This window comes from Hemiscyllium ocellatum, chromosome 42, assembly GCF_020745735.1.
Source record: "Hemiscyllium ocellatum isolate sHemOce1 chromosome 42, sHemOce1.pat.X.cur, whole genome shotgun sequence".
Classification (NCBI taxonomy): Eukaryota; Metazoa; Chordata; class Chondrichthyes; order Orectolobiformes; family Hemiscylliidae; genus Hemiscyllium; species Hemiscyllium ocellatum.
In genome coordinates this window covers 8,668,428-8,695,481 of record NC_083442.1, presented here as the reverse complement: position 1 = coordinate 8,695,481, position 27,054 = coordinate 8,668,428, and the positions used below count along the sequence as shown (strand labels likewise).

General features: G+C 41.4%; 1 gene segment (V, D, J or C); it reads left to right on the top strand.

Annotated features, from left to right (window-relative positions):
• The first annotated feature begins 1,455 nt into the window (after window positions 1-1,455).
• On the top strand, window positions 1,456-26,633 carry LOC132834799 (Ig heavy chain C region, membrane-bound form-like). The segment is given in 9 exon segments: window positions 1,456-1,528; window positions 1,656-1,956; window positions 2,549-2,595; window positions 12,158-12,463; window positions 19,555-19,866; window positions 21,986-22,291; window positions 22,743-23,072; window positions 26,295-26,422; window positions 26,562-26,633. Coding segments are annotated over 9 exon segments (1,788 nt in total).
• The last annotated feature ends 421 nt before the right edge of the window (window positions 26,634-27,054 follow it).

The window sequence follows — 27,054 nt, the reverse complement described above, 5'->3', positions numbered from 1 at the left end:
CATTTACTCACAATGGACACATTTCACTTGGCATTTCTTCCTTAAAAAGGAAAATCACTGAATACAGCATTCACTGTATGACTATCAGAAAACAGGACATTGACGTTCTGGTTAGTTCAGCCTGTTTATTGAGTATCTTTAAAGCTCCTGAATATGAAGTTAACGGATCCAAAATCCCACATTGCAGTAACATTTGTTATCATCTCAAAATAAATTAACAAACTTGAATTGGTTCAAACTCACATCACTTGTTGCAACATTCTCTGATTCATGCATCTCATTAAAACTGAGTGGGCCCTTTATACATGGTTAATGCTGTAGTTTAAGGGTGAATTTTTGCTGATTTTTAAGAGTTAACTGCCCCTGTCAAAGCTATCAGTAAGCAGAGAAATGTTCTGTTTATGACCTACATTCGTGGTAATGATTATTGTACTCTCTAATTTAACCAAACACTCCTGATGTACCCAGACAGTTACCTGCAATGGTTTAGATATTGAGGATTTTAAAAAAACCTATGGATTGTCCTGTTCTAGTTCATTAGATGCTCTTTCAAAAGTTTGCCTAGGTGTTATGTTTCACTGCCAACTCACTTTTTGTCTCTCAGGCACACAGCTTTCCTTTACTATGCATTTTAGGTTCGGAGCAATTTGAAATAAAAAGATGCAAGGAGAGACATTCTGCAATGTAAGGAGGTGCTTCTAATCTCCGGCTCCAAACTGTTTAGTAACATACACTCACATTCTGAACATAATCACTTCAGCCATGCTCCATATTAGGTTGCCGAAATTGAATTTAGAAACGCAGATTAGAAATGATATTTTATTTTGTAATGTGAGAGAGACTTTGAGTGACAGCAAAAATAAAGTCACTCATTTTGTTGGCTAATAATATTATTGAAGTTCTTTTTAGTTTTATCTGCTTGTGGTTGAATGTAGGATTAAAGGGAGTTAACTTCTAATTGAATATTCTAAATATAATCACTTTGGACACGCTCTGTATTCAGTTGCCTAAACTGAATTTTTAAATGTTTAGTATGGATTACAGGTTATTTTGTAATGCGACAGAGACTTGCAGTGTCCAGGGGTAAAAAGCTCGAATGTAGAAATAAAGGGAGCTAACTTCCAATTGAATTTGTTTTGTTTTTTTAAACAAAATATTTGCAACTATCATCTGAAACAGACCTGAAGCTACTCAAATTTACTTCCAAAGAGGCTATCCAGCAAAACAAATATCCCAAAATGTGTATATGTCCATGTTTAAACATAACCTCATGTAAAGGCATGATCCCATGTATTCGGGCTGTGCAAGCTGATACCAGGGTCCAGTCTCAATCTCCAGCAGGAAACCAGCAGGCGGAAGGTGTAAGCCTGCCCCTTCCGATGGCCATATAAATCCTGGGCACTGGACCATAATTCAACACTCCTGGGTCGGCTTTGTTTAGAAAGATCTTGACAGAACCGTTTGCCATAAGTTATCGGAATGATTGTGTCGACACTTTTTCTCAGTTTGTTACTGACTTTCCTATCATGTGAGTGTTTTTTGTTCAAGTCTCTTTTTGTTACTGTCTCAACATTAGTTTACCGCAGGAATGTAACAGACTCAGTCATCATTTCATCAGTATTAATGCTCATGGTTTATTTGTTTTCTTTTCAAAGGTGTCCAGTCGGAGGTTGTTTTGACTCAGCCAGAGGCAGAGACTGGCCATCCCGCAGGCAGCCTGAAACTGACCTGTAAAACCAGCGGGTTCGATCTTAGCAGCTACGGCATGTACTGGGTCCGACAGGTTCCCGGACAGGGTCTGGAGTGGCTGGTTTGGTACTATAGATCAAACAGCAATAGCTATGCACCAGCGATTAAGGGTCGATTTACTGCGTCCAAAGATACTTTAAACAACATTTTCGCGTTGGACATGGGGAACCTGAAGATCGAAGACACCGCCATCTATTACTGTGCAAGATACTACAGTGGGTACGGGAGTGACACTGCAATTATGATCAATACAAAAACTTATTCAGCCTCCATTGTTTGAAACTAGTCAGTGATTACTTCTACCAACCGTCTTAACTTTCACTGCAGTATTAGTTCTGTGGGGTTTTATGCTAGCATCACTATTTAATTTGTAAACGTGGTGGATAATTATTGATAGCTGAAAATGTGTTGCTGGTTAAAGCACAGCAGGTCAGGCAGCATCCAAGGAACAGGAAATTCGACGTTTCGGGCCAGAGCCCTTCATCAGGAAACCCTTTAACCAGCGATACATTTTCAGCTCTGATCTCCAGCATCTGCAGACCTCACTTTTTACTCGATAATTATTGATACACCAGTTGTGGATTTTGAGAATCAGCTCATGTGTTACTCTGTGAAGTATAAAACAGTATTAAAATTTATCGAGAATGATCCGAATTCACTAGCACAATTATGTGATGAAGATTTATTGTGACGTTATTTTGCCTGTGGTTCTGAAAATTTAAAATAATGGTAGATTTTTTATTTGTTTTATGCAGAGCTAGTTATTGTGTGACCCAGTCCAGAGAATGTAACACTGTGACTATCTTGCTTACTGGGGCCAAGGGACCATGGTGACAGTGACTTCAGGTAAGAACTTTGAACTTTCTTAGTGACTTTTTAAAAAATATTCTATTCATGTGACTAATTTCTGAATTAAATGAAACTCAGATTCTGTGCTGAGTTGGGTTTGGTTCGGATTGATTTTTGTTCAGACTGATTATAGACTTCAGTTAAGGCTCTGCAAATAGTCAAAATAGTGGTGATGGAGTGAGTTGCTTGGTGTATCTCTTTTTTTGGGTCAGATGGGAATTCTGTGTAGCTGGGTTACTTGAACCACCTAATGTCTCTTAATCAGTCAGGTATAAATAATGTTTAATGTCAGTGGCACCCTGACTGTGAGTTTTATTATCAGCAACAAAAGCTAAGAATTTAAAGAGGTTTGAAATATTACCAAACATGATTTAATTTGTAAACGTGGTGGATAATTATTGATACACCAGTTGGGGATTTTGAGAATCAGCTCATGTGTTACTCTGTAAAGTATAAAATTTTCTCGTTAATTTTGTTGATGACCGGCAGGTTACAAACTGTCGTAAAATTTTCCTGCAGTGCTATGTTTCATTCTGTTGATTAGATTCTGAGTTTGTTTTACTTGATTCTGTTGAATTGAGTTGATTGGATTTTGGCTTTGCTTTAGTTGATTCGGTTGAACTGTGTTGATTGGATTCTGACTTTGTTTTTACTTGGTTTTGTTGAATTGCGTTGATTGGCTTTTGAAATTGTTTTATTTTATTCTGTTGAATTGAATTACTTGAATTCTGATTATCCTTCATTTAAATCTGTTGTTTTGAGTTGATTGGATTCTGATTTTATTTTCCTTGATTCTGTTGTTTTGAGTTGATTGGATTCTGATTCAGTTTGTGGAATTGATCTGCCTTTTCGTGCTTTCTATAATTGGTGTTTTCTTTCTGGTGAGGAGATTGTCTCTCTGAATTACTTTTCATTACCGATATTTGTGAAGTTCTTTGTTTTTCATGAATCATTTCTGCATTTGTTTAACTCGACATATTTTTCTCTGTTTGATTGAAAACATTACATCCGTTTGTAACTGTCTGAAAACCAACTTAAGGCAGAAACACGAAAGTGTGGAAAATGAAGAAGAAACGAGTTTTTAATGCACTGACTTTTGAAAAAAATCTGAGTTCTAATTGTAAACTAAATGAGTTTTGTTTTGAGTAGCCTCATTCAAAATAAAATTTGGGACTAAAATCTGAAACTGCAGAATTGATCAGATTACGTAATTGAAACTAACTTAAAATTATAATGTGATAATATTTGTCCATTCAAGAACTTTTGTTTTGACCTTGACATGATTAATCAATATGTGCTTTCAATTGCTCTCCTGTTTACACTGCACAAGATTGTCCTGATCAGGAAGGCTGTTCAGGTTGGAAATAAATTGAACTGTTGCTGGAAACGTTACAGCTTTAAGTGTTAAGTCCCCTCACAAACAAGGCTGCTGTTTTGACGTGTTATTTCTTGTTATGACTGTTCAAGTTAATCACCAGTTTGCTTGATACTGAGCAGTTTTGTTAGATTTCAATTTCTGTTTTTTTCTGAGGTTACATCATATCCTTGATTCTGTTGAAAATATTTGCGGAGCTAGTTCTGCTGCAAACACACCGTGTTGTGATTTGCTGATCTTTGCTCTGTTGAGGAGGGAGTGTGCTTGGGTAATACTAAATTTGTTATATTTGGGAAACAGTTTCTGGTTTCTACACATTGTTTTTGCACTTTTTATATGGTTGGTGACAGTGAACTGCTCCAGGTTCCTCATTCAATGTAATCGGCATGCGAGTTGAAATTTCATAAAACCTAATATTAAGGGGAAGGCAAATCACAAAAGTTTTGGAAATGAAAGGAAAGCAGATACCTTCGGGCGCCATTTTTACTTAAAAGTAATAATTAAGGATTAATCTAATCCATGCTTTACAATCCAAATTCAGAACTCAACTGTCTAGTTCATTCACAAGATCTGTCTTTAAACAGATTACAAGTCATAGAGAAATATAAATAGAATTTCAAAAGTATAATGATCTAATAGTTCTTGGTCTTGAGCAAAAATGCCATGACTGTTATAATTGATCAAGAAACACCTTTCAATTCTGCTGTACACTACATACAGTTTTTCTGGCTGGAAAAGATCATTGGCAAAGATCATTTGAAAATTTTGCTCAATTCTATGAAGAACAGATCAGTTGCACTGCTTTGATTTACAATTGTTTCACAAGTAACTTGAGTTAATTAATTAATTGTTATGTCCCTGATTTAAACTGGATTTGCAGGATAAAAATAAAACATTAACTGATTATTTAATCTGCACAGTGCTTTAGGTGTTCCCAATCCATATGTTTTAAATAAATAGTTACATTTTACAACAAAATATCAACTGAAGAGTCCTTCCTTAGGAAACAACTGCTATAGTGAATTATGTGACCAAGGCCAAATTTTGGATTAATTAAAATAATCCACTCATGAATTCGCAGGGCAGCATGATGGCTCAGTGGTTGGCACTGCTGCCTCACAGCGCCAGGGTCCCAAATTCAATTCCACCCTCGCATGACTGGCTGTGTAGAGTTTGCATATTCTCCTTGTGTCTGTGTGGGTTTCCTTCGGGCGCCCTGGTTTCCTACCGCAGACCAAAAAATGTGGAGGTCAGGTGATTGTGCAAGTTAGCACAGCCATAGTGTTCAAGGATGTGTAGGTTAGGGTGCAAATAAGTATACACTTATACATATAAGTGTAAATATAAGTTAGGGGGAATGGGTCTGAGTGGGCTACTTACTGTTTAGAGGGTCAGTGTGGAATTGTTGGGCCAAATGGCCTGTTTCCATACTGTAGGAAATCTACTCTTAAAACCGTGGGAGTATTTGCTGCAAACGCAGAGAATGTATTTTACATCGATGTGTTCAGACATATGCAGAGTTCATAAATTTGCAGAAGATATGAACTAGAGGATAACAGAGCACATTGTTTATTCAACACTGAAAATAGAGTAATATTTATTTTAATAAATATACTTGAGATTTTATTGCAATGTAGCAATTGGAAGGAATCTGCTCATATTAGTTAAGTGTGACAATCATTTAGATTAGATTTCCTGCAGTATGTATCAGGCCATTTGGCCCAAGAAGTCCACACCGATCCTCTGAAGAGTAACCTACTCAGACCCATTAGGTGACTAATGCACCTAACATTATGGACAATATAACATGACCACTTCACCTGCACAACTTTGGATTGTGTGAGGAAACCCACACAGACACAGGGGAGAATGTATAAACTCCACACAGCCAGTTGACCGAGGCTGGAACCAAGCCCGAGTACCTGGATCTATGAGACAGCAGTGCTCTCCACTAAGCCACCGCACTGCCCACATTTACTTAGACATCCATTAAAGCAGGCAGCTCCAGACAGAAGCATGTTTTCAATTCATATCTTTTTTAAACATTTTCATACATTAAAAGCAACTAACAAGAAAATGAACTTGCCCTAATTTCTTCAATAGAAATGCATTTCCAAACTGAATGCTGTATTGGCTTTATACAGTGCATGCAAAATCTCCACAGTTCAAGAAATGTTTTAAGAATATGTAAAAAATAATTTAGAGAATAATCCATTTCCTCTGGGGCTGTGCTTTAATTGGCGATATATCTCACCTCAATAATTTTGTTAATTACAATGACTTATTAAGTTAAAACTCAGTAGTTATCAATGTTCATTGTGAACACGTTCTTGTTCACATTAATCCTCTGGTTAGTTCCTCTGATGAATGTTCAATTACAGGAAATGTACTTGATGTGAGGAATTGAGCAGATGTGTCTGCTAGTATCAACACTGTTGTACAGTTTGTTTCAGTGCTATCTCTGACTAACTTGACAACTGGTGCTGACCATTTGTAAATTGTCCAGTTCGGATACCTGAATCTCAGACAGTTCAATTTCATCTCGCGCTTCAAAACCACTTTATCAGAAGTGCAATATTCAATTAGGTGCTTCAGAATTGAGAGCCCTGACTAAGTTGTACCAATCAGAACGAACGTTTCAGGAACAAAAGGCAGATTGCAAGAGTTTTGAAATTGGTTGTTGGCAACAAGGGATATTTGATTGAGCGAGGCAGAGGGAAATATGCTACATATTTTCTTTGTGCCTCAGTTATCCGGGACATGTTTAGTGCACAATGTAGAAGCAGAAATTATTTTGCATCCTATTATTTGAAAATTTATCATCAGCTTTTAATGTCACTGGCAACAGTCATAATACACTTCAAAACATTTTAATCTATTTCAAACTAAATAGCTCATCTGGTGCAGCAACATTCACAGGACTAAGAGGAAGGGAGATCTAGGTTGGAATCCAGTGACAGTGAATTGATGGCAATGCAATTCCTAGTTTTATTCCTCTGTAGTTCCCATATAATTTGAACAAATCTGAGCTGCTGTCAAAGTATTCTTGGGTAAATGTTGAAATGTTATTTTCATTGTACAAACATTCTGGAACAGTCTCTGGTTGTTGGAAGGTGTTAATAACTAACATGGTTTATGCATTGTCAAACCGGTGGGCTGTGTTCTCCGTGATAGTGTCGAGCTCATTGTGTTCAGGTCTGTTGTGATTTGTAGTAGGGTCCCTGATTCTGTGCCACGTGGCCTGTGTTCACTTACAACCTGTGAGAGAGTATGTAATACCATCTCTTATCAGGTTAATTCAGTGGAAGAAAGCAGATTGAGATGTTTGGGTGATTGTTGGAATTCCACTCAGAGGCTAGTGAAATCTATTCAATCGCTATCCTGACTTGTGTCTCTTAGATATCAAACAGAATTTTGGGGGTTAGCAGCTTTTTCCAGATCAAAATTTGTTTACAAGCTTTTGGGCATCGCTAGATGGGGTTAATGGAGTAAGTAGAAAAGAAACATAGAACAATGCAGCACAGAACAGGCCCTTTGGCCCACGATGTTGTGCCGAACATTTGTCCTAGCTTAAGCACCTATCCATGTACCTATCCAATTGCTGCTTAAAGGTCACCAATGATTCTGACTCTGCCACTCCCACAGGCAGAGCATTCAATGCCCCCAACACTCTCTGGGTAAAGAACCTACTCCTGACATCCCCCCCATACCTTCCACCTTTCACCTTAAATTTATGTCCCCTTGTAACATTCTGTTGTACCTGGGAAAAAGTCTCTGACTGTCTACTCTCTATCTACTATCTATTCCACGATCATCTTTATAAACCTCTATCAAGTCACCCCTCATCCTTCGCTGTTCCAATGAGAAAAGGCCTAGCACACTCAACCTATCCTCGTATGACCTATTCTCCATTCCAGGCATCATCCTGGTAAATCTCCTCTGCACCCTCTCCAAAGTTTCCACATCTTTCCTAAAATGAGGCGACCAGAACTGCACACAGTACTCCAAATGTGGCCTTACCAAGGTCCTGTATAGCTGCAACATCACCTCACGACTCTTGAATTCAATCCCTCTGCTAATGAACGCTAATACACCATAGGCCTTCTTACAAGCTCTATCCAGCTGAGTGGCAACTTTCAAAGAGCTATGAACATAGACCCCAAGATCCCTCTGCTCCTCCATCTTACTAAGAACCCTACCGTTAACCCTGTATTCCGCATTCTTATTTGTCCTTCCAAAATGGCCAATCTCATACTTGACAGGTTTGAACTCCATCTGCCACTCTTCAGCACAGCTCTGCATCATACCTAAGTCCCTTTGCAGCTGACAACAGCCCTCCTCACTATCTAAAGAAATCCCAGCTTTTGACTTACTGTTCTAACAATATCATTTATAAGTAATCCAGAATGAATAATTTTCGAAGCATATTTGATGAGATTATGCTTAGGCTGATTTACTTTATATTAAACCAGTACTGTAGCTGAATTTGATTGTTCAGTATGGTGGGGGTTCCGCTGAATCCAGTACTTGCAGCAGATGGTGATAGCTTTTCAATTGGTCTTCAATTGCTATCTCAGACCATCCAGTACCTATGCTAAGAATCCTTGTTCCAACAGGATTGTTTACTGTTCAACAAAAGAATGGTGAACCTTTAGAATTCTCCACCACAGAAATTGATTGAGGTCAAAACATTAAATGATTTCAAGAAGGAGATAGATTCCTTCAATCCTTAAAAGAAAATGCTCCTGATATATGGGAGAAAGGCAGGCAGTTATAATATTGGTTGAAAGCCATGAAAACATTGTATGGGGCATGGTTTGTAAGTTTGCACGTAACGCCAAAATTGGTGGTATAATCGGCAGTGAAAGTTATCTAAACGTACAATGAGATCTTGATCATCTGGGCCAATGGGCTGAGGAGCGGCAGATTGAGTTTAATTTAAATTAATACGACATGTTGCTTTTTGAGAAGATACATCAGATCACAACTTGCAGAGTTAATGGTAGGGCACTGGGTAGTGATGTTGAACACAGGGCCCTGAGGGTTCAGACTCATAGATTCTTGAAAGCATTGTCTCAAGTAGCTGGTGTGTTGAAGGTGTTTGGCACATGTACCTTCATTGGTCAGAGCATTGATTGCAAGAGTTGGGGCTTCATGCTGTAACTGTCCAAAACATTGGAATGAACTGCCAGAAGAACTGGTAAATGCAGAGATAGGTACAACATTTAGAAGACGTTTGAACAGCTACAGGAACTGGATAGGTCTGGATGGATATGGGACAAAGGCAGGCAAGTGGAATTAGTTTAATTTGGGAACGCTGGTCAACATGGATGAGCTGGACCAAAGGAACTGTTTCTGTGCTACATGACTTTATGACTCACTGACTTTATGGTGGAGTAGGCTCAAAGTTGGAAGGTAGTGAGCAAGTGAGGGGCTAGATTTGGAATGTGGGAGAGTTTGGGCTGGTAGGCTGTGAGGTGTTGGCTGGCTGCTGGGTAAGCTTGCATGCACTCTGTCTGGCAAGGTGGCATCAAGGTAAATGGTAATGGTCACATGATAATTTGGTCAAATTGTGCTTGGTCGGTGAGGGGTAGCTTGGGCTGAAAGGCAGGAGGTCTGTCTTTGCCAGGCTGGTTTGTGGAGAGGTGGTCAGAGTGCCAGGCTGGTTAGTGTAGAGATGGGCAGGATGCCAGGTTGGTTAGTGGAGAAGTGGGCAGAGGACCAGGCTGGTTGGTGTAGAGATGGGCAGGATGCCAGGATGTTTCAGGGGTGGAAGGTCACTGTCATGAAGTGACAGGTGGACGTGATGTCAAAATGCAAAGCTCGGAGTCTGGAAAATGGCAGATAGTAAAGCACAGATGCGAAGGGAGCTAGGATACAATGCGCACAGGTTGACTTGGGTAACATGAGACGTCAGTGACCAAGGGCTGAGGTCATGCCTCGGGTAGTGGCGTTCTGTCAGCGGTTGTGCAAATTACAGTGCCAGGTCCAGTCAGGGCCAGATTCACCATGGGCCAGGTGCAAGGCGGCAGGAGTGGAAATAAGTGAAAAGAATTGAGATTATATGTCCATCTGGAATATAGAACATAGACTATTACAGTGCAGTACAAGCCCTTCAACCCTCAATGTTGCATTGACGTGTGGAACCAATCTGAAGCCTATTTATCCTGCATTATTCCATTTTCATCCATATGTTTATCCAACAACCTTTAAAATGCCCTTAAAATTGGGAGTGTCCGATTGTTGCGGGCAGTGCGTTCCACACCCCTACTACTCTCTGAGTAAAGAAACAAGCTGTGACATTTGTCCTCTATCTATCTATCAGCCCTCAATTTATAGCTATGTCCCCTCCTGCTAGCCATCACCATCCAAGGAAAAAGACTTTCACTGTCCACCCTCTGTTTATCTTCTATGTCTGAATTAAGTCACCTCTGAACCTTCTTCTCTCAAAAAAAAACAGCCTCAAGAACCTCATCCTTTCCTCCTAAAACGGTCCCGCCATACCAAGCAACATCCTGGTAAACCTCCTCTGAACTCTTCCAAAGCTTCCACATTCTCCCGAGAATTTGATGACTAGAACAGTACGTAATACTCCAAATGCAGCCACACCAGAGTTTTGTACAGCTGCAGCCCAACCTCGTGGTTCTGAAACTCAGTCCCTCTATCAATGAAAGCCAACACAAAGTATGCCTTATTAACAACTCTATCAAACTGGCTGGCAACTTTTAGGGATCTATTACATGGACACTGAGGTCTCTCTGCTCAGCTACACTACCAATATGGATTGCCTTGGATGTGTTTCTTGTGATAGGGGTTGTTTGTTCTGGGCATGAATGGGTGTGTAGCAGGGTAGGGTTTGTTAATGTGAGTGGAAGTTTAGGTCTAGACAGAGAGTAAGTGCAGTGGTTAGTCTGAGAGATGAGGTTTGGTTGTGAACTGTGTGTCAGTTTGATAGTTATTAAAGTTAAAGAGTATTTGTTCATTTCACAAATCATATTTACGTAAATACTCAGGTGTAACACTCCAAAGTCTCTGAACGTTAATGGTCCTCCATTTTTCAGAGGCCTCGAAATTCAGATAACTGTAAATTAGAAGTTTCAACTTCCAGACAGTTGGTGTGAGGTCAGCTGTGACAGCCATCCTCCCCGTCCCAGTGCTCAGCTCCTGCCTGTGCTGCTGCTGCAGTGACCTTCTTCCCAGAGAGAACATTCTGCCTTGCATTGATAAGTGAGGAAGGCTCACTGGACCTGATTCACTCTGATTTCTCTCCGTTGGGAATTTCCAGCAATATCTGTTTTGTTTCTGATTTCCAGCAGCACTGTGCCTAGTGGGGCACACTGGTTCCGTGGTTAGCATTGCTGCCTCACAGTGCTAGGGACTTGGGTTCGATTCCAGCCTCGGGTGACTGTCTGTGTGGAATTTGCACTTCCTCCCCGTGTCTGTATGGGTTTGTTCCCACGGTCCAAAGATGTGCAGGCTGGGTGAATTGGCCATGTTGTGTTCAGGGATTGGGAGGTTAGGTGCATTAGTCAGGGTTAAGTGTTCTCCCTGTGTCTGTGTGGGTTTCCTCCAGGTGTTCCGGTTTCTTCCTACAAGCCAAAAATGTGCAGGTTAGATGAGTTGACCATGCTAAATTGCCCGTTGTGTTAGGTGAAGGGATAAATGGCTGAGGTAAATGAAGGGGAATGGGTCTGGGTGGGTTGCACTTCAGTGGGTCGGTATGGACTTGTTGGGCCGAAGGCCCTGTTTCCACACTGTAAGTAATCTAATTAATCTAATCTAAGGTATGGAATGGGTCTGGATGCGTTATCTTTCAGAGAGTGGGTGTGGACTTGTTGGGCCAAATGGCCTGTTTGCACACACTGTAGAATTTCGATGAATCTGCATATCCTTGGTTTGTATTTTCTGAAATCTCTCTGCTCTTCACTTCCAATCCAGTGAAAGTGTCAGTTGACACTTCAAATAGATACTGGGGTGGGATCAGGATGTTCTTCTTCCTAAATTATGGCAACGGTCAAGGTAGAGGACCTGTTTCCTACCAGCAATTAGTAGGAAACAAAAATAAACTCCAGTTATACTGTAAACTTCAACGGGAGCATACTGGCAAACGTTTACAGATGAGGATACATTTGATAAGGTCAAATGAACAGAAAGTAACATGCTCAATTGGTCATTCTATTGTAGAGACCCCGTCTCCCCCCACGCTTTATGGCTTGGTCTCCTCCTGTCGGGAGCACAACACCGATTCTATGGTCTTTGGTTGTTTGGCGATGGACTATACCCCTTTCATCACCAAGGTAACCTGGAAGAAAGGTGGGGAGCTGATCACGACTGGATTGAAGACTTACCGATCAATGAGAAACAAGAAGGGAACCTACACACTGAGCAGCCAGTTAACCCTGCCTGGGTCAGCGGTAAATTGCCCCAGCAAAATCTACTGTGAAGTTCAATACAGTGGGTCACACATGAGCAAAGAAATGCCATGTGCTGGTAAGTGTTGCGGGAACTGAGATAAACAGAGCATCTGTGATTAATATGAATAAGGCATTATTTATAACAGTTTTCACAGAATCAGCACAGGAAAAAGACCCTTTGGTCCATCCAGTCCACACCTATCAAGAATAGCCACCTAACTATTCCAATCTCATGTGCCAGCACTTGATCCATTGCCTTCTGTGACTTGCCTTTGCAAGTATGCATCTAAATACTTCATACATACTATGAGGGGCTCAGTCTCTACATGACTTATAGGCACTGAGCTCCAGACTCACACCACCTTCTATTTGATTTTGTTTACCCCGAGATCCACTGTAAACCTCATGGCCTTACCTTCATCCTGTGCTCCTGAGGCATTGATCTCTCCATCAAGGGGAAAGGTTTTGTCCAGTTTACCCTGTCAATGCCTAAAATAATTCCAGACACCAAGATAATTTTCTCCCTAATTCTCCTCTGCTCCAAGGAAAACCCCCTCCTATCTAATCTAGTTTCATAACTAAAACCCTCCAACCCAGACAAAATCCTGGCAAATCTCATCAATGCTGCCTTCAGTGTGATCACATTCATAGAGTCATAGAGATGTTCAGCATGAAAACAGACCCTTCAGTCCAACCCGTCCATGCCAACCGAATATCCCAACCCAATCTAGTCCCACCTGCCAGCACCCGGCCCATATCCCTCCAAACCCTCCCTATTCATATACCCATCCAAATGCCTCTTAAATATTGCAATTGTACCAGCCTCCATCAATTCCTCTGGCAGCTCATTCCATACACGTACCACCCTCTGCGTGAAAAAGGTGTCCCTTAGGTCTCTTTTCTATCTTTCCCCTCTCACCATAAACCTATGCCCTCTAGTTCTGGACTCCACCAACCCAGGGAAAAGACTTTGCCTATTTACTCTATCCATTCCCCTCATAATTTTGTAAACCTCCATAAGGTCACCCCTCAGTCTCTGACACTCCAGGGAAAACAGCCCCAGCCTGTTCATCCACTCCCTTTAGCTCAAATCCTTCAACCCTGGCAACATCCTTGTCAATCTTTTCTGAACCCTTTCAAATTTCACAACATCTTTCCGATAGGAAGGAGACCAGAATTGCACGCAATATTCCAACAGTGGCCGAACCAATGTCCTGTACAACCGCAATATGATCTTCCAACTCCTGTACTCAATACTCTGACCAGTAAAGGAAAGCATACCAAATGCCTTCTTCACTATCCTATCTACCTGCAACTCCACTTTCAAGGAGCTATTAACCTGCACTCCAAGGTCTCTTTGTTCAGCAACACTCCCTAGGAGTATATAAGTCCTGCTAAGATTTGCTTTCCCAAAATGCAGCACCTCACATTTATCTGAATTAAACTCCATCAGCCATTTCTCAGCCCATTAGCACATCTGGTCAAGATCCTTTTGTAATCTGAGGTAACCCTCTTCGCTGTTCACTACACCACCAATTTTGGTGTCATCTGCAAACGTACTAAATGTACCTCATATGCTGACATCCAAATCATTTATGTAAATGCCAAAAAGTAGAGGACCCAGCACTGTACATGATCCCTACCTTAGATTTTCTTGTAAACGTTGTCACTGAAACAGCACAAATCTCCAGGACAGCAAAGAGCACCCAACGTATAACACTGTAGATCCTTCGATAACATACACACAACGCTTCAGTAAGTTCCAGTATCAGCTCCCTACTCTTCATTGTCAATGTCTCGGCTAATAAAAGCAAATATCCTCCCTACCTTCTTGGCCTCTTTATCCAGACGACACAGTACTATAGGGGATCGGTGGGTATGTACACCAAAGATCCTCAGTCCTTTCCAGGGTTCCACCATTCAAAACGTAATACCTCGCAGTTTCTTCTGCCGAAGTACATCACCTTACACTTTTCCGGAATGATTTCCATTTGCAACTTCTCTTCGCATATAACCAACCCTTGTGTATCCTCCCGCAATCTAAAGCTATTATGCTCATGACTTACCAACATGGCAATTTTCCTTTTCATCTGTGAATTTACTGGTTAACCCTCCTACATTCTAGTCTCAATCATTGGTATATAAGAGAAACAGCAAGGAAATTAGCACCAATCCCTGCAGAACACCACAAAACGCAGATTTCCAGTCACGCAGACACCCAATGACCATTATCCCCTGCTCCCACCACTCAGCCAGTTCTGAATCCAATCTGTCAGATTAACTCGGATCCCATTGGCTCTGATTATTGCTATCATCTGGACATTGAGTTATCTCTCTGAAAACTACCAACAAATTATTGGACATGACTTCCCCTCAATAAAACTGTACTGAAAATTGTTGATTGATCTTCTAAATGAAGACTAATCCGCTTCTCAATAGTTTCCATACCACTGAGACTAGTTTGACAGATCTGTGTTTTCATTGTTTATCTCTTCCTTCATCCTGCATAACAGTGCAATGTTGGCTGATCTACACTCACTTGGCACAACTGCTGTGGCCAGACAGGAATTCTAAATTATTGTCAGTGAACCAACTATTTCATCCTTTGCATCGCTCAACAGCTTGATATATATTTCATCTGCCCTGGAAATATAACCACTTTTTATCCAGCAAGACAACACAGAACATCACATCATGTGTCCTAATTCTGAAAGTACTTCACAACACTCCTCCATGATTTCTATACCCACATTGTCCCTCTGACTAGTGGACACTGACACAACACATTCATTTCGACCGCAGCCTAATCCTCTGGCTCCACTCCAATAATAACACTTAATGGGCATTACTGTTTCCCAAATTATTCTTTTATGAATGAGCCTGTGTCTTTTTAAAATATTTTCCTTATTTTGACTGCTATTATTTTCTCATGGCCCCTTTTGCTCTTCTCATGGTCTGTTTGTTGTCTAGAGCCCGCTGCATTCTTGGTCCCACGCAGTGGCTTCATGGGAAATGTCCTCCCTGTGCTTTTCCTATTTCTTTCTTGAAGGTGTCACACTGCTTTGATTTAGATTTACCACTAAGTGCCAGCTTCCAGTCCACTCTGGTCAAATCATTACTGATTTTATGAACATTGTCCTTCCCCCTTCAGAACTTTGGGCCAATTTCTATCTCTTTCCAGAACAATCTGGAATCCAACAGATTTATGATCACTGTCTGCACTGTCCATTGATGTTTTACCCACTGGGTTGACTTCCTTCTCTAAAGTTAAGTCCAGGTTTACCCCTCTCTTGCAAGGTCTGGATTAAAATTCTCTGTATTAAACACATACTTTGTTAAAATATTCTCCTGGGGGCGTTTTCAGAATTCTGCTCCCTCTAAACTTTTGACAAAATGAATATCCAATCCTATACTGAGGAAGTTAAAAACCTCTTTTCTCATTCCCCTATTTAATTTACGTTTCTCTGAAATTTGCCCATGTATCTGCACTTGCTCTTTTGGACCTATTGTAAGGTCTGTCATGCTCTCCCAGTAGTTATAGAACATAGAACATAGAACACGTGTGGGCGGCACGGTGGCACAGTGGTTAGCACTGCTGCCTCACAGCGCCTGAGACCCTGGTTCAATTCCCGACTCAGGCGACTGACTGTGTGGAGTTTGCACGTTCTCCCCGTGTCTGCGTGGGTTTCCTCCGGGTGCTCCGGTTTCCTCCCACAGTCCAAAGATGTGCGGGTGAGGTGAATTGGCCATGCTAAATTGCCCGTAGTGTTAGGTAAGGGGTAATGTAGGGGTATGGGTGGGTTTCGCTTCGGCGGGTCGGTGTGGACTTGTTGGGCCGAAGGGCCTGTTTCCACACTGTAAGTCTAATCTAATTAAAAACATAGAAAGATACAGCGCAGTACAGGCCCTTCGGCCCTCGATGTTGCGCCGACCGAATCCTACCTAACCTACACTAGCCCAATAACTTCCAAATGCCTATCCAATGCCCGCTTAAATGACCATAAAGAAGGAGAGTTCACCACTGCTACTGGCAGTTCATTCCATGAACTCACAACCCGCTGTGTAAAGAATCTACCCCTAACATCTGTCCTATACCTACCACCCCTTAATTTAAAGCTAACAAAAAGCAATGGTCCCAAAACAGATCCTTGTGGTACACCGCTAGTAATTGCACTCCAAGATGAACTTAGTCCATCAACTACTACCCTCTGTCTCCTTCCAGCCAGCCAATTCCTAATCCAAACCTCTAATGTATCCTCAATGCCATACCTCCGTAGTTTTAGCATTAGCCTACCATGGGGAACCTTATCGAACGCCTTACTAAAATCCATATACACAACATCTACTGCTTTACCCTCGTCCACTTCCTTAGTCACCTTCTCAAAGAACTCAATAAGGTTTGTGAGGCACGACCTGCCCTCACAAAACCATGCTGGCTATCCTTGATCACGTTATTCCTATCCAGATGTTCATAAATCTTATCCCTTACCATTCTCTCTAAGACTTTGCCCACCACTGAAGTCAGACTCACTGGCCTATAGTTACTAGGGCTATCCCTACTCCCCTTCTTGAACAAGGGGACCACATTCGCTATCCTCCAGTCCTCTGGTACTATTCCCGTTGACAATGACGACATAAAAATCCAGGCCAATGGCTCTGCTATCTCCTCCCTAGCTTCCCATAGGATCCTAGGGTAAATGCCATCAGGCCCAGGAGACTTATCTATTTTCATCCTCTCCAATATTCCCAGAACCTCTTCCCTGCATATTTCCAGGCCATCCATTCTAATCATTTGTGACTCCATATTCACGTCAGCAACAGTGTCCTGTTCCTGAGTGAATACTGATGAAAAGTATTGATTTAGTGTCTCTCCAATCTCCTCCACCTCCACACACAACTTCCCACTACTATCCTTGACTGGGCCGATACCTACCCTAGTCATCCTTTTATTCCTGACATACCTATAGAAAGCCTTTGGGTTTTCCCTAATCCTACCAGCTAAAGACTTTTCATGTCCCCTTCTCGCTTCTCTTAGCTCTCTCTTTAGATTCTTCCTGGCTACCTTATAACTCTCTATCGCCCCAACTGAACCTTCACGCCTCATCTTTACATATGCCGCCTTCTTCCCTTTCATAAGGGATTCCAATTCTTACTAAACCACGGCTGCCTCACAAGGCCCTTTACACCATGCCTGACTGGTACATACTTATCGAGGACACGTAGTAGCTGCTCCTTGAACAATCCCCACATCTCATTAGTGTTCTTCTCTTGAAGCCTGTTTTTCCAATCCACACATCCTAAGTCATGCCTCACTGCATCATAATTTCCCTGCCCCCAGCTATAACTCTTGCCCTGCGGCGCACACTTATCCCTCTCCATCACTAAAGTAAAAGTCACCGAGTTGTGGTCACTGTCCCCGAAGTGCTCACCTACCTCCAAGTCTAACACCTGGCCTGGTTCATTACCTAGAACCAAATCCAGTATAGCCTCACCTCTTGTTGGCCTGTCTACATATTGTGTCAGGAAACCCTCCTGCACACATTGGACAAACACCGACCCATCTAATGAACTCGAGCTATAGCTCTCCCAGTCAATATCTGGGAAGTTAAAGTCCCCCATAACAACCACCCTGCTACCTTCACTCTTTTCCTGAATCATCCTCGCAATATTATCCTCTACTTCTCTAGGACTATTAGGAGGCCTGTAGAAAACACCTAACAGGGTGACCTCACCTTTCCTATTTCTAACCTCAGCCCAAACTACCTCAGATGGCAAGTCCTCTTCCATCGTCCATTCCACTGCTGTAATACTATCTTTGACAAGTAATGCCACACCTCCCCCTTTTTTACCCCCATGTCTGATCCTACTAAAACATTTAAACCCTGGAACCTGCAACAGCCATTCTTGTCCCTGTTCTACCCACGTCTCTGTAATGGCCACAACATCGAAGTCCCAGGTACCAACCCACGCTGCAAGTTCACCTACCTTATTTCTTATACTTCTGGCATTGAAGTATACACACTTCAATCCACCCTTCTGTTTACAGGCACCCTCCTTCGAGATCGCTGCATTATTCATAACCTCCCTACTCTCAAGTTCCTGTACCCTAAAGCTACAGTCCAGGTTCCCATGCCCCGGCGGAGTTAGTTTAAACCCTCCCAAAGAGCACTAGCAAACCTCCCCCCAAGGATACTGGTGCCCCTCAGGTTCAGGTGTAGACCATCCTTTTTATAGAGGTCCCACCTTCCCCAGAAAGAACCCCAGTTGTCCAGAAACCGGAATCCCTCCCTCCTGCACCATCCCTGTAGCCACGCATTCAACTGCTCTCTTTCCCTATTCCTCGACTCTCTATCACGTGGCACGGGTAACAAACCAGAGACTACAACTCTGTTTGTTCTAACTCTGAGCTTCCAACCTAGCTCCCTGAAAGCCTGTCTGACATCCTCACCCCTCTTCCTACCTATATCGTTGGTGCCAACGTGGACCACGATCTGGGGCTGCTCCCCCTCCCCCTTAAGGACCCGGAAAACACGATCAGTGACATCACGTACCCTTGCACCTGGGAGGCAACATACCAAACGTGAGTCACTGTCTCACGTTTGCTGTATTTTGGTTTTGAAGTACTGTCCATTTGCCTTCGTTCGAGGAGGTATCCATGATTTCGTTTCTCTTTCCAGCTGAAAATACTCTTGTCAGAATTGTGACAGAAGCAACATTCTGTACCGCACACCCCTGCCCCCATCCTTTTCCATCTTTCCCTGTCTCACCTGAAGGTACTAAATCCTGAAATATTGAATAGCCACTCCTGCCCCACTCTCAATATGTCTCCGTGATAGCAACCGCATCATTTCCTCATTTATGCCGGTCATTAATCTGCCTTGTTCATCAGACTCTTTCATGAAAACGAATACCATCCAACGTTGCTATCTCCCTTCTGATTTAACCGGCCTACAGTGTCTATGCCTCCTGGACTCCCTTGCTGTGTCCTCTAATTTTAGTCCTTCACAATCTTCTGATGATCTTTCTGTGTGGATCCCAGCTTCTTCAACACTCTGCACAATTACGATTCTTGTAATATACATTAACAACAAGAAACCTTGATATATACGAACTGATTGTCTTTGTTATGAAATTCGTCAGATAATGTATACGATGTGTTTCCTAAAGGTCCAGGTCCTCTCCCACCAACTCTTCTCCTAACTGTGAGCTCCAGCGAAGAAATCGCAAGCAGCAAGTTTGCAACCGTCGTCTGTTCAATCATCGATTTCCATTCGAAGTCTATCTCCGTGAGTTGGTTGAAAAATGGCCAACCCTTAGATTCTGGCTTCTTCATGTCTCCTGTGTGTGACACAAACGGGAACTTCTCGGTGACGAGTCGGCTGATGGTCCCTTATGGTGAATGGTTCAACAGCGCAGTCTATACATGCCAGGTGAATCATGGAGGGAACATTCAAAGTAAAAACATCACCGCTCTCCAGGGTAAGAGACACATACTGAGAGAGCTACAAATCATTCTGAACTCGGATGTGAATCAAACACATTAATTTATCAGGCTTAGAAAACAGCACTATATAGCTTCTCATTTTACAATGTGCCACATGTCTCTTATTTCAGCTTGAGTGATACATTAGCACTGCTCATAATTCAACATTTTGGCAAATCAGAAAAGCATGTTTTCTCTCTGTTGAAGATTGTTATATAGACAGTGAGCTTTGTTAAATAGTTTGTTGCCTGACCATGCCGAGAGAGGCATTCAGAGCGCTGAACCCTTGCCTGGTAATGGCTTCAAGGATAAGTTTGGGAGTGGGGGGAGGATATTGGAGAGATATCTGATTGAAACATAGAAAATACTGACAGACTGAGGTCGAGTGAACATGGAATAGATGTTTTGACTGGTAGGCGAGACTGGGACCCAAGAGCACAGTCTCAGGGTCAAAGGGGCACCGTTTAGAACTGAGATGGGGAGGAATTTCTTCAGCCAGAGGGTGATAAATCTGTGGAAATTGTTGCTGCAGAGGGCTGTGGAGGCCAGGCCATTGTGTGTATTCAAGACAGAGAAAGATCAGCTCTTGCTTAGTCCGGGGAGAAGGCAGGAGAATGGGGTTGAGAAACATATTATCCATGATTGAATGGGGGATCAGACTGGATTGGCCAAACAGGAAAAAGTGAGGACTGCAGCTGCTGGAAATCAGAGTGCAGATCAAAGTGGTGCTGGAAAAGCACAGCAGATCAGGCAGTATCCGAGGAGCAGGAAAATCGACGTTTCAGGCAAAAAGACTTTAGCCCAAAACGTTGATTTTCCTGCTCCTCGGATGTTGTCTGACCTGCTGTGCTTTTCCAGCATCACTCTGATCTACACTCTGGATTGGCTGAACAGCCTTATTCTGATCCTCTATCTTATGATGTTGTGGTCTCAAAATGACATGGTTAAAATTTGCAGTGACCCTTACTTGAAAATAAATCAAACTGCATCCAATGCTTTATTCCCTGCTCAGGAATGACCTGTTGGCCTTGGATATTGTACGATACCAATTTTTATCTGGTACTGAGCTCTTTAACTTTATTTATGGGATCAAGCCACAGACCAAGTGGGTATCACATTTGATGAACTAGGATAAATGTGATCTCACTGAGCTCTCTGTAATTAGTGGATGAGGCAGGAGAATAAATTTTGGTGGAAATGCTACAATAGGGATGAATGAACTAGGAATTTGAGACAGGCTGATTTAGCCTGGTTTGGGGGTGGCGATGTTTACACAGTAAGTAATGGATGTCTATAAAACTATTGCCCATTTCCATTGCATTTGTAGATTAACTTAAGATGTGTTTGCTTGTTTTGTTCCCTCTGTTCTATGAAGAAATTAAAAAATGCAGTTTGGTAAATAAAGTGAAAGTACAGACCAGTCATGAAGTAACTGAATGGAGGGAAGGGCTTAAGGGGATGGGCGTTCTTCTCGATATCCAATGCTGTACTCAGTGTCTTGTTTTTAGATCTACTCCAAACTCAGCCCACGAGGAACAATGGCATAAATTAGAGAATGACATCACACCAATAACACAAAGTATTTTCAATCACTTTAATATAATGAACAGAATTTCCATGGCTGTTCACCACTCCCGTTACACTTTAGAATTCTGCAAAGAGAATAATTATTATTTATTACAATTTATCCAAAATTTGGGATTTGGTTTGGCAGTCGTGACCAGCAGCATTTGCATGTAAGGGTTATGAACATAGAAATGAACTCATTATATTCATATTACTATCAGTAGATGACCTTAAGTGAGAGACAAACTCTGAAAGAAAGGTAATTCCATGGGTTACATTATGGTATCTTCGATTACTTTACTTTTTTCATGGTTTCACTTGTTACAACACCAGTGTTCTTTAGGAATAATTTCACAGGGTATGTCATAGGTAATCACAAATGCTTTCACAAATCAAAATACATCAACAATAGTAAACATCGTTTCAGCAATGGTTAGAGTTGCCATTTTGAATGTGGTGTCTTCACTCTGTGAAGAAGTAATCTGAAGATTGGGTGTTTGTATCATAAAGAGGCATTTTTCATTGACTTTGATTTTTGTTTCATAAAAGATACCGAGTGCCGCGCTAACACCGTTAAAATCCTCCCACCACCAGTAGAACAAGTCTTACTGGAGGCGACGGTGACGTTAACATGTGTTGTGTCCAATGTTCCTTCTGGAGTCAGCATCACCTGGAAACAAGAAAAGAAGCCTCTGAAATCAGAGATTGCTGAACAGCCTGGACAGAATCCCGACAGCGTGATCAGCAAATTAGACATTTCTACTGAAGCCTGGCTGAGTGGTGTTACTTTTGAATGTGTGGTGTACCATCAGAATCTACCGACTCCGATGAGAGACTCTATCCACAAGGAGAAAGGTGAGTGGTGAGATTAAAACACAAAGGATCCCATGGGTAATCCAGTTATATCAATGGCAGGCTTTGATTGGTAATGAACAAACACTGTTTGGAGCATTAATGATGCATCTGAGGGCCGGATAGCTCAGTAGCAGATTAAGAAGAAGACTGACCAAAGGATTAAGTATTTTGATTAAGTCAGATAAGTTGGGAAGAAGCCTAGGTTGTGACATCACCATCAGCAATGATAAATGAACAGAATGTCCTCGTTGTGGGCTGGAAACATGGAGGCAACTTTCAAACTAAACTTCTCATTTCTTTTACTGAACAGAATGTGTACCATTCTGCTCCTTTAGAAAATGAAAGTGAATAAATCCCAAATTAAAAATGGTGTATTTTAATATTTAGTGAAATTGCGATGTTGATTCTGGATTTTTATAGTTGATTTATATTTGTCTCAAATACTCTGCAGTGATTAATCCGCTGGAGCCATCAGTGTCTGTCTTCCTACCACCGACAGAAGAAATCTCCGCTCAGAGGTTTCTCTCCCTCACCTGTTTAGTGAGAGGTTTCTCCCCCCGAGAGATCTTCGTCAAGTGGACAAACAATGACAAGCTGGTGAATCCCAGTAACTACAAGAACACCGAGGTGATGGTGGAGAACGAAAACACCTCCTTTTTCATGTACAGTCTGTTATGCATTACAGCGGAGGAGTGGGCCAGCGGTGCTTCTTACTCCTGTGTGGTGGGACATGAAGCGATTCCGTTGAAGATCATCAACAGAACAGTCGATAAGTCCAGTGGTAAACCGAGTTTTGTAAACATTTCACTTGCACTGATGGACACTGTTAATTCATGTCAATAAAAATCTCAAAGTTGCATTTAATAATTCAACCAAAGTAATAAAGATTTTTTTCCTCCAGTTGTGCATTAAATACACAACTGCTGAATTAATTGTTTCCCACTTTAACTACACAGATGGAATGTGAGTCAAAGTGGATTATTAACAGGTCTAGGACATGCGTCCTGTAGGTACTGTTCCCTGCTCAGATACACCCTGGGTCAGAGATAGAGTATCATTTGGATTCCGCCAAGTACCTTATCTATCCTAAATCCCTCTGTGATGAACTATAACAATGTCCATTTTATGTCAAGGGTAGAGCACGAGTTTTGAACTTGGTGTTCTTGATTCCCCCGATTGAACATTCTGACAAAATTCACGTCAGTTTTAAACTGCCACATTGCCCCAATTGGAAATGTAAATTTAAGAGACTTTCAAAATTAGTTTTGATTGGAACATACTAATCGTAAGGAGGGCAGAGCAGTTTGAATGTAACCTTTGTTTCTGAGGAACTGCCAGAGATCTTGCACCAATGCATGAGTTGACAGAATGTATCTTCTTTTTCACACCAAAGAGAATCGACAGAGAAGTTATTGTGGAGCAAAGGGAAGAGGGGAGGGGAACAATGAACGGTCTGTCCTCTTGCTCCCTGTGCAAAGTTTTCATGGTAGATGTCCTCGGTAATGTAACCCAGTTGCTAACAGGAACAGTCAGCTTCTTGCGTACTGTCTGAAGATTTATGTTGGACAAGCTTGGCCCTGTTAACAAATGATTAACATTGACTCCCATAATCCAAAACTGGTGTTTGCATTGTCCCGGTTTGAATTCCATAGTTTTGTCACAGTTTCCTGGAGCACATGGGATCAATTCTGATATTCGAACATCTGATATCATTTTGTTTCAGATATAGAGCATAAGTCGACATATTCTAATAAACATATTCAGAAATGTTATCTCTGGGGCAGTGGGGATTTGAACTCAGGCCTTTTGTCTCAGAGACAGAAATTCTATCACTGCAACAGAAGAGTTGCTCATAAAACGCTTATCTCTCCACGACGATGGGAAATGTTTCCGACAACACCAAGGTCAGATCTAATTGTGGGCAATCCATTAAAATTAGAACAATAAAATTAGAATAATAAAAATTGCAGTCTGGTATAAGAGCAGAAATGCACACAGATACAGAGAGATGATCACAAATACACACGTAAAGACACATATATACAGGCTCTCACCTGAAGACACATATTTTTGTGCACACTCAAATGTGCACATAGATAAGACATCACACACACATACTTGCACAGAGCTACACATGCAAATGGTACTTCAGCACTCACCTAAGCTCTTACAAAAACTTACATACACCAAAAGAAAAGCATTTGCGCAACTGAACAAGGGTATGGGCGGCACGGTGGCACAGTGGTTAGCACTGCTGCCGCACAGCGCCTGAGACCCGGGTTCAATTCCTGACTCGGGTGACTGACTGTGTGGAGTTTGCACGTTCTCCCCGTGACCCAAAGACGTGCGGGTCAGGTGAATTGGCCATGCTAAATTACCCGTAGTGTTAGGTAAGGGGTAAATGTAGGGTATGGGTGGGTTGCGCTTCGGCGGGTCGGTGTGGACTTGTTGGGCCGAAGGGCCTGTTTCCACACTGTAAGTAATCTAATAACCATGAGAAACATAGACACACAGTAACACACAAATGGACACGAATACATATTCATTCATACAGCACAATGTGTACAGACATAACATACACGCATGAACACACAGATATAAAATCCGAAAAATGTCCTCCCACATGTCGACTCACACAGGCACGTAAGTGCACAAAGATAAACATTAATATCATTATTCTCCCGTTTTCATAATCACAAACATACGATGATAGAGGCAGCTTAATTATTTATTTTTAAACCACTTCGATCAGCATGTATTCACGGTCACACATACACACAAATTCAGAGTCTCACATGTAGACAAGTGCATAAATCAACAAATACTGGGGCATTTATTAAACAAGGATAATGGACACAACCATCAGCAAGCATTCACACACAATAACACAAACAAGCTTATCAGGATATAGTTTAGGAAAGATTGCCACACAAGCAGACTTCATCACATAAATATAATTATCCATCAAAACATGATATTGCATGCTATCATTTATTAAGCACAAACATGAAAATAATCTCGTTCAGGTAGGATGTGAAATAGACGCATAAACACACATTTTAGATAGCACTAATGAAAAGTGAACACTCACAAAGACGTTACAAGATAAGCATAGGCAGCAACGAAGTGGAATATTAGCATGATGATGCTTACACAATGTGAAAAGGAGAAAGGGAGGATTGCAGATGCTGGAGATCAGAGCAAAAATGTGTTGCTGGAAAAGCGCAGCAGGTCAGGCAGCATCCAAGGAGCAGGAGAGTCGACCCGCCTGCTCTTTGGATGTTGCCTGACCTCCTGCACTTTTCCAGCAACACATTTTCAATAATGTGAAAAGGCCAAAATTTACATACAACAAACATGAGCACACAAATAGGTTTGTTGATGCACAGACTCCAACATGGGCAAGAGTGAAATAAGAAACACTCATAACCACATGCACAAACATTAAAGGAAAACTATAAACACCAAGCAGTAGATCAAATAAATTAAGGGACACATGCACAAAAACTTATTCCTAAATATACAGATCCTACAAACAAAAATATGAAGCAATGCTCTGACTGTGATGTAACTTATATTCATGATTTACCAAGCAATTGGTCACCAATACATAAGATGAGAATCACATTTGAAATTTTAGTCAGTGATGGCCACAATTTTCAATTAAACTGTCACAGCCTGTATTTAAAATATAATGATTTAATTAAAATAATCATTTGTTATAAGCATTCGCCAAATAATAATATCCTCCAATAAATAAAGAAAAAAACTAATTTAAAATGTTCTCACATGGACAATGAAGAAAAAACATGCAGTTAGTATTTGTAATTTCTTGCTGAGAGTCAGTAATGGACTAATAGATACAGATAAGAGAATCACATTTGAGAAATACCTGACTGCTTTATGAAGATCTAACGGTCTCTATTTACATGACTTGGGTGCAGATAGATCGATCTGGATCAATAAACAATCTAAATGCATTCTCTCGGCTTTATATTCATAGATTCAATAGATCGCACCTGGATTGAAGACTATGAGGATGATAACAGCAACATCTGGACAACTGCTTCCACGTTCATCACCTTGTTCTTCCTGAGTATTTTCTACAGTGCTGCCGTCACTCTGGTGAAGGTGAGAGTAATCACATCTTTCACATGCCAAGCAGCCCAATATGCTTTGTGAAATCTCTAAGTGTGCCATTGAATAACAATTAAATCTGAATGCCCCCGATCATAAACAAATGTGTCATTGCTTTATCTCTCTTTTCCAGGTTAAGTGAATGAGTTGTGGACCCCTTTGATTTTCCTGATCTGCTTCTGACTTCCCAATCTACAGTCTGTCCTGTTGCTGACTCTAACAATGAGATCACTTCAGTTTATCAGTGTGTAAATGAGACAATTATGGATGGATTTTCCTTTTTACTTTGCTATCGTTGAGATGGATGTGGTTGGAAGAATTTGTAGCTTCCCAGTTGTTTGAAGCCCATTTGTTTTGTTTATATTTGTTCCTTGTGACTGTTACAGATGTACATAAAATTCACAGCTCACAGCGCATATGTTCTCGTCTCAATGTGGCATCCAGCCATTATATTTACTTCTGTTGGCTTTTACACCAAATGTTTGGATAAAAATGCTTTCTGAAATGGTTAATAAATCTCGAATGAACACGCACTAACCTTGAGTTGCTTAATTCTTTCTTCAAGGCCAGTCAGTAATAATACTTTTTCCCGCATCCCACTCCTTTCCCAGCCAAATAACTCACTT